Source organism: Primulina eburnea, chromosome 1 (assembly GCF_022965805.1).
Source record: "Primulina eburnea isolate SZY01 chromosome 1, ASM2296580v1, whole genome shotgun sequence".
Classification (NCBI taxonomy): domain Eukaryota; kingdom Viridiplantae; phylum Streptophyta; class Magnoliopsida; order Lamiales; family Gesneriaceae; genus Primulina; species Primulina eburnea.
The window spans coordinates 126,292-135,147 of record NC_133101.1 but is presented as its reverse complement, the minus strand read 5'-3'; the positions used below and the strand labels follow the sequence as shown (position 1 = coordinate 135,147).

The following is an 8,856-nucleotide window of genomic DNA, read 5'->3' as shown; positions in this document are numbered from 1 at the left end:
GGGTAATATATTTTATTTATTGATAAGGAAAAAAATCCAGACCATTGAGCCGATAGCTTCATTTTGCAATAATTTGATATAACTTAAATATTTTAAGCAATAAAAGAACTTGGAAAAAACTTGAAAATTGTATGCATCTATAAAAATGAAAGAGTAAATCATAGTATTTTTTTTTCCAGTGTTTTAAAAAGCACGCTTAAGCTCCGTTTAAGCACGTTTAAACTTGAAGCTCGACAAAAACACCCCACTTCGGAGAAAAACGGAAAAAAACGGTCAAACTAAGTTTGACCAAATTAAGTGTAATAAAGACGTTTAATTAAACGTGTTTAAGTACAATTAATCACATTTTTTTTTATATTTTGAAGGTATGTTTTTTATTTTAAAATAATAAATTAAGTTTATAATTTAGATGTTTTTTTTTTAATTTTAATTATTGAAGGTATGTTTTTTATTTTAAAATAATAAATTAAGTTTATAATTTAGATGTTTTTTTTTTAATTTTAATTATGATTAATCATGTATGACAATGATTTGACAAATATTTAGTAATTTTTAATATAGTCTAATTGCAAAAACAAATAAAGATTGTAATTTTGAGATTTTTATATTTTTATAAATATGAGAATTAATGTATCAAACTTAAATTTATCATATTTATGTATTATTTTATCAATTTATTAGTTTGAGATAATTACAATTACGAGATAAAAACGTATTTTCACGCTTAAACCCGTGCTAATCTCGCTTAAACTTAAAAAGCTTGGAACTCGACATCCACGTTTCAAAACGCTTCATGCTTTTTAGAACCTTGCTTTTTTCAATTAATGGAATTACGAAAATAAAAAATTTAAGTGGCGTGTGGTTTATGTTAATAATTTTATTTTTTTGTTATTTTTACAAATAATAAAAATACTTTCAATGTATTCATTTAGGAAATAAGACAATGCAATATCTGACGCAATGGACATACCTTGTACCCGTTTATTCAACGGCTGGCACTCACTCCATTCTTAATTAGAAATATAGATATGTACATACATGGCATCAGACTGGCTCTACGTGTGTACTCTGCGCCACGTTAGGGCAGCTTCAAAATGCAGGTGCGCTGAACTGAACAACTTTGTGTGTGCTATTACATATTTCAGAAACTCTCTCCTGATTGATGTTGCACCGAACAAACAAGGTCCTTATTGATTCCAAGACCTTAAAAAAGGTTTATCCATGGATGACTCATGTACCCCAGGATTCTGCTGTGGGACTCCCATCCACCCCAGGCTACTGATTTTAACACCAGCGGTGCCTGCCTCGTGACCATTCAAGTAGTTAAATGCATTAGGTGCTTCTTGTGCCAGGCTGCTCGGCGGAATTCCTTCACCAATTCCACTGTAGTTTCCAGCCTGGATGAATCTCTCCGATGAGCGCATCGGAACATAATTGGCAGAAGGTCGCAGTTCATTACATTCAGAAAGTACGCTGAATAGGCTTTGATCTGAATTACGTCCGCCACTAAAGCTATGGACACCACTTTCATAGGGAGCCCAGACATGTTGGGCACCGCTCTCACCTGAATACCAGTTCTGATTCAACTCTACACTGTTCAAATGAGGTTGAGAAGTAGCTGTCATGCTTACCGAGTTAACAGCGGCCCAATCATGAATATTGACCGGAACCTGCTCCTGCCTTGGCATGTTAAACCGACTTCCATCGGAATACATACTGTCCTGAAGGGTTTGATGCATGTAAAAATCATTAAATATCTTCGGCTTTGGACATAAATGAAGTGATGGGTGAACTTGTTCCATCAAATGCCCATCAAATTGACCTGCGTACATCAGATCATTAGCGCGCTGGAAATCTACACCCAAGTGCTTTTGCTCGTGATGGTATGATAAACTATTCTGGCCCTTGAAGAACGAGAGTGATTCACTTTGATCTTGGTTAGAGTAGGAGTTGAAGAATGACGAATGGTCAGATCGCCTGGGAAGCATATCCTTCCCAGCATCTTTATCTTGCCTGTCTGTTTCCATATCAGGTATTCGCAATGGTAGCTCCTGTATTAACCGTGTTCTCCCAAGCTTCAACTCTTGAGAAGCATATCCATCACTAGCGGCAGCAGATTGAAAGTAGGAACCACGAGCATCACCTGTTGGCCAAACATCACTAGCAGATGTAAGAGGAACCCGCTGGTCAACGGGAATATTCGCACGACTTACATTTCCCATGTACGTTGAAAAAGGGGGAGCATCATCTATTTCTGCACTAGCACTGTTGACAAGGGATTCAATCTCCAGGGATTTGATCTGAAGATTGCCAGAAACTGAACCATTTTGCTGTTGATGCTTATCCTGACGAACAACAGGGTTGCATGATTCTATCAACACGTCACTATTCATAGAGCTTTTATCCATTGAAGCAACCTGCTGCTGATGGTGATCCTTACTGCAAACATGGTCAGGCATATCACCACGCTCGATCTTCACTGTGTCCTGCGCTTGCTCAGCAAATACACAATCCATCTTTTCAATCTTTTCAGCCTGATCGTCACATAAGAAACAAAAATAAATGAACACTGCATGAAAAGTTCATCAACCGCCACTTAACTGAGTATATCTATTTCCAAAATCTGATATTCGGGCCAACACAAAAACAGAAAAGCAGCCAAATCAACCTGCTGTACTGACACAATTTCATCGTTTGCCAGCTCATTATCCCTCTGCTCTAAAAGCATGTCATCAAATTGATCTTTCCCCACAACCTGACCATAAAAATATGAACTAAATGTTTCATTGCACAAGAAACTACACTTTCAAAAGAGTCAGCAACAGGAAAATCATAAAAAATTAAGAAAAGAACCAAGCTAATAAACCTCAATAGCAATTGCAGGGAGGAATTCATAAGCGCTATCATCTGAGGGTTTCATAAGCTTATTAGAACGTTCTCTGTCCCTATCCAGAATAACCTACACAAATGTATCGAGGAAAAAAGCAGTACTGGATGTTTTCTGAATTTTGTAAAAGGAGGTCTTTGATGAATGGTCCATCCCATGAAAATCAGAATTTTTTAGTGCGGAAGAAAAGACAACAAACCTCCTCAGGCTTTACTTTTTTTCCCATCTCTTCACCTAGAGACTGTATTAACTGCTGCCTCGACGATCGACTCTTTCTCCAGTAAACGAAACCATCAGGGATGTCAAGTTTTACCAATTTTAGCCTGTAATGAGAATATCATAATGCAAAGAGGATGCTAAAGAGCTTAAATTTTAAGCTCAAAAACAAAAATAACATCAATAACAAACCAGTAATCATGCAACTTCTTCTCTTCTTCCTCCTCGAATTTCTCAAATGGTTGCACATTAAGTGCGTCAATGGTACCCAAAACATTATTCAGAGACCTAGGCTGAATGCTAATGCCAGAATGTTTCATGCTACTTTTAACTCGTTCATGCTGTTGCTTGCTAACCTGAGAAACCTCAAGTAAAACTTCCTCAAAATCGTTAATGATATTTAAAAGGCACCCAAAATGAGACAGGGGAGCAAAATACAATTGTGCAATGCCGACCAAGAAAGGCTGCCAGAATTTTTCACCGAAAAACTAAAGTTGCACCAAACCACCTTGACATAAGACATGTATTTGGCTCCATCATCTTCATGCTGGATATTGTGTACGTGTAGCTTTCCTCCTTGTCTAGATACTGCAGCCACTTCTTGCCAACTGAACTCACAATCACCTGGTTTGTTCAAGCAGACTTTTCTGCACATTTGATTAGATGAAAGAATCAGATAACAAGATCTGCTTAGATCTTTCTTGTGAGATTGCATAGTAGGAGGGACAAAGATAAGTTGGAGGAAGTAAAACTGAATAACCTTCTTTCAAAATCCCCATGCACCATTTCCCGATTCTGGTTATCACTGCCATACTCTTTCTCTGAATTAGCCCAAGAACAAGAGTCAGGTGTCGCAACAAGGTTCTCTTCAGCATCATAAATTCCAGTACCTGATAGAGGCACATTTTTCTCAGCATAATTCCTAGTCCTGCTCATAAATTTTATTTCAGAATCAGAAAAGCCTACCTAAGGAAAAGAAACAAGGCAACATGATCAAGTATAATGTCTCTCGTATACAAAAAAATTAATATAAAAAATCACATGCATTTATAACGAGGCAATTTCGTTGATTTAAAATTAAGATGCCATTTTTTCTGACTTAAAAAGATAAAGGAAGGCTGTAATGTAATATAAGAAAAAAATGCTATAAAAGTTGAACGTAAATAGCATAGTTATTTGGAAGCAGGGACCATCTTTAAAACAAACAGGTACAAGATAAACTATGTTCAGAAATATAGGGGCATACAAAACCTCAGCCAGGTTCAGAGCTGGCAACAGCTTAAGGTACAGAATCCAAATGCGAAAAGAATTTAAAGTACACATACCAAGAATAAGTATAAAACTTCCATGGGTCAATAAACAATTCCAAAGTGACACCATCATAAAGACTTTTACTATCAAAGTAATACGATTCCAAATATATTTATTGACCTCAATTCCTTCCAAATTATGCCAAGAGAATAGTGGAAAAGCCCAAAGATTCAACGACCCAACAAGCATACTAAAACACAGAACCAGACACACAAAGCCCAAGTCAGGTTATTTAGTTTACAAATAGAATGTGACAATAATGAAAACATAGGCATAGGAAGAGATCAACCTCCGTACTTTATGCACAATATCCACTCCAGGATCCATACAACCAGCCCATTTTTCCTTCCACAGTTGCAAATTCCCAATCATGCTGGCAAAAGAAGGACATGTCATGAGACAAACAACTTAAAGCAAAAACACATCCGAGATATTCATCAAACAGAACTATATATAGTTGACAAAACTCCATACTCGTTATGATACTTTCGTAAATGTGAGTAATAGGCCTTCTTGCAAGCTTTGAGGCACTGCTCCTCGTGAAGAACACTATCAGGATGGAGCTCTCCAAAACAGAGAGAAGCACCCCTGCGGCAACAAAACTGAAAATCACTGGACAGTTAAAACTTACTCAAGGAACTGAAAAGCACATCCAAGCCGTTCAAATTGGATACATCAATTCTCTTCAGAAATGAAGAGCATTCCTCCCTCACAAAATCACACGGATTACGAAGGACCATGAAGTTCAAGTGCTAGAACATTTGTGAAGTTTGTTTGTTACTTGCGAAATTAAAAAAGATGAGATTTTGTACAATGTGGCAGATATAAATGACTGCCATAAACTATATGGAAAACTTTGGCACTACGATGTTGAGGTCATTCGTTCAAATCGTGATAATACCTTCACCTTTCAGTGGTTCAAAAAGAAGATTGCATTGATGCCACAGTCCCAACTATCCAACTGCAATCTGGTTAGTAAGAAAGAAATATTACAGGTTTAGCCTTCTCAGTTGAAATAAAGTAGCCAGGATTTCTGCCCTGCCATAAAGCCCCGCATGCATCTCTAGCTTATTTCCAACAAATTGGGCATCTACATGGTGTTCAACATTCCCTAACTTCTAATATGGATGAAGAATTCCTAAATCATTTTTGAAGGACATCCTGGAGTTGCTCGACATTCCTTGAAGAATAGTAATACAGACAAATCGAAGTGCCCCAATCATACTCTAGTTAACGTGATACTACCTAGTGGTGACAAACCAGAGCAATAGAACGCTGCCCTTCCACAGATTTAGTTCACCTTAAACAATGTGACAAACACCCTACAAAAAAAACATCTTTTAATGTTGTCCATACTAGCGTTCCAAAGCATACTACGCATTTGATTCGCCTTCCTCATTAATTATAATACGGAGGATTTTGTAAATTTTGTAATGAATTCAACAGATTCACAACGAAGAGTGGAAAAATCTCAAGGAGGCTAACTCTCCGTACAAGTTGGATGCAGACAAGCTTAGTCGTGACTCATGAAAGATTTTTACTGAGGGAGATTTGGTAATTGTACATTTCCTGAAGAACAAATCTCTAGTCCACACTTACAGTAAGCACAAGGACAAAAAACTGATCATTTCCAAGTTCTCAAGAAGATTCAGATAATGCTTATAAAATAGATTTACATGTGCGTGACATCTCCAATAGTTCCAAGGCCTCAAGCATCTTTCAGTACTTTCTATCTTTGCATCAACGAAACTCCAGGGTGAGAGAGTAGAAGATAGATGCAACACGGTTTAATAATTTTTCTATTTTTTATTTCCTGATGTATTTTGTAGATTATTTTTTAAACTGCCTAATAGCACTAAAATTAGAAACTTAATAGCAATAGAATTACTATTACCTAACTGAACAAGGACTATTATTAGTATCTATCCTATCTATTTATACTATAGTAAAGGATAGGGTTCTTTGTGGTCCGACTCAGTGACACACTATAGAATATCTAAAGGTTGAGGCTTTTAATGGTCCGACTTTGTGACACCAATTGATTTTTACGAAAATACCTGGATCAACTTAGAAAAGTGATACCCCGATCAACTCATCAAAAGTAATACCCCTTGAATTAGGAAAAAGAAAATTCAGAATTTACTCAATGATGAGCAAAGGGAAGCATCCGTGTAATGCTGAGAGCATTGGGAAAACAATGAATACAGAAAAACAACAAGTAATGTGCTAAAGATATTATTCTAGCAGATCCTCGTAAGATGGAATATCATAGTTGTAAGAAATGTGATGTGTGTTGAGGAGCATTGGTATCATAAGCCTAGGCTCAAATATCAAGGCGTGGCACATACATTATTAAAGTGAAATACCTAGAGGGGTAACACTGTAAAGCTTAACATTTGAAGAAAAATTCATAACACCTTAAAAACTGTTGAATAACAATGAATAAATATTCATGAATCTATGAACAAGATGATGCATTGTTATCTCGCATTACACCTAATTTACTATCCATGCAATTAACACACAATTAAAAAAACCTCAGATGTTTAGCATACACCAAGGTTAAGACTTTGGTTTTACAGACTTATGAGGCACACTACATCAAAAAACTAAGTTTTCGCATGTGTCGAGGCACAAGAGCTGAGCCTCACTTAAATTCGAGCATATGCACACACATTGAGGGCATTTAACAAATATGTGCAATGTACTTTTGATGCATTCCCTCACTCATTGTAAATTTGACAAAACAACAACAATTTCTTGTAGAGTTGTAGTAGACTCAGTCCTTGCTGGATAAGTCTTCAAAATAAATGAAACCAAAAGGCACAACTTTAAGGCCTCACAAAGTAGATTCAAACCATGACAGCTGAATTGTTGATGAAAGGATATCACCAAATAAGTTAAAGAAAAAATAAAAGAGACTAATTTAACGAGATACCAACACAAAACCAAAAATATGATAGAGGAAAAAGTGTTAAAACTCGATCAAAACAAAATAAGAAAATTTATTTGATAAAAAGGCCAAGAGTTGTTCAATGAAATATACAGAAACATAGATAGTACAAAAGAAAAGAATGCATATTAAGACTTGCCATATGAGGAAAGGATTTCCGAAATGGAAATTATCCCCAGCAAGCAATTCTTGAACAAGACTATCAGGCTCAGCTTCTTTGGGTAGAAATTGAGATAGAAGACTTCTTTCATTTTTGGAGAACAAACTCTGCCATACCTATACATAACAATTCATTGAACAGAAAAATTCCTGCGGAGGGGGGGCGGGGGGACGACTTATGGAATCATGCATCCATAGTTACCTCATAGGAAAGAATCTCAGATAAATTTTCTAATTCAAATATCTCCTGAGGAACAGAAAAAACATCAGCCAATATATTATGGCTATGAGGCCCAGGCTCAATAAATGGAATCCAGTGCCTCTGAGAAATACCAATCTGATCCCTCTTTGAGACAACACTCTTCTTCTTGTTATCCCACTCTAGAGAGATAGTAGATGCCATATTCAGGGCCAGCTGCAGTGGCTTCAACTTCTTCCTTTTTACCATATATTGTTCATAAGATTTGCAGCCAACCAAACTGGAAGCATTCACCCTTTTTTTCCGCTGATTGGCTGTCATATTCCAAAAAAGAATATCACAAGAGTCCCCAATGGAACATTGGCTATTTTGCCCTCAGCAAGCAAATCTATTCCTTCAACATGAAAAATCATTAGAAAAATCATTAGAAAAATCATAACATCAACAGTTAAGCATACACCAAATTAAAATATACAAACTCGGAGCGATAACTTTGTTCCTTGAAAACACCAGATTCAACCAAAATCACTATATTTGTCCCACGAACGTCCTTATATAACATTTGTGATTCTAAAAAAGTTCAGCAAATATAGTCAAAACCATGCGTTGTGGAACTCAACCATTCTTCAGATAAAGAGATAAGATGACGAAGCATTCAACGCCCAGCCACCTGATTAATACGTTTGTTTTTGTTTCGCGGGGGAGGGGGGCATAAAACCTAAAACAATGAAGAAATTTCACGCGGCAAAACTAAATAGTGAAACAGAAAAGCGAGTTAGAATGTCGTTTGACAACGAAGAAAACGGGGGAGTGAAAAATGGAAGGCAATCGCAAACAGAATGGGAAATCAGAGAGATGCAGAAACCCCGACAGGAAAAGGCAAACCGCAATTAATTGAATCCAAAAAGACAATTGGCAAAATGAAAAATTAACAAGACAGACGCACGGTCAATTGAAAACATGAAATAAATCCTAGAAATATAATCGGAATACCTGAAAAGTAGTGAACGACCGAGAGATAAAAGGAAGCTCGACGCCGCGAGTCGTTATGCGATTGACGAAGAGGAAGAGAGATACAGAAACCCAACAGGAAAAGGCAAACCACATTTAATAGGTAAAAAAAGGAAAAAC

General features: G+C 36.6%; 1 protein-coding gene across 9 annotated transcripts; it reads right to left on the bottom strand.

Moving 5' to 3' along the window:
• Window positions 1–951: 951 nt before the first annotated feature.
• On the bottom strand, window positions 952–8,856 carry LOC140824439 (uncharacterized). Of its 9 annotated transcripts, XM_073186223.1 has the most exons (13): window positions 8,719–8,856; window positions 7,729–8,119; window positions 7,507–7,643; window positions 4,889–5,002; window positions 4,704–4,787; window positions 3,994–4,031; window positions 3,864–3,924; window positions 3,612–3,750; window positions 3,296–3,459; window positions 3,087–3,210; window positions 2,867–2,959; window positions 2,669–2,755; window positions 952–2,534 (listed from the first exon to the last, which is right to left on the bottom strand). In XM_073186223.1, the coding sequence occupies exons 2-13, from the start codon at window positions 8,044–8,046 to the stop codon at window positions 1,188–1,190; spliced, it is 2,706 nt and encodes a 901-aa protein (XP_073042324.1). In that variant the 5' UTR covers window positions 8,047–8,119; window positions 8,719–8,856; the 3' UTR covers window positions 952–1,187. The 9 variants fall into 9 exon arrangements, with proteins under 9 accessions (XP_073042324.1, XP_073042160.1, XP_073042281.1 ...); XM_073186059.1 differs by having other exon boundaries at window positions 3,864–4,031; XM_073186180.1 differs by having other exon boundaries at window positions 952–2,525; window positions 3,864–4,031.

Coding starts and splice junctions, on each gene's coding strand:
- LOC140824439 (XM_073186059.1), bottom strand. CDS start 8,046: ATGACAGCCAATCAGCGGAAAAAAAGGGTGAATGCTTCCAGTTTGGTT. Junction 3,751..3,863: donor CATGGGGATTTTGAAAGAAG/GTTATTCAGTTT, acceptor TCAAATGTGCAG/AAAAGTCTGCTTGAACAAAC. Junction 3,211..3,295: donor AAGAAGTTGCATGATTACTG/GTTTGTTATTGA, acceptor TTCTCATTACAG/GCTAAAATTGGTAAAACTTG.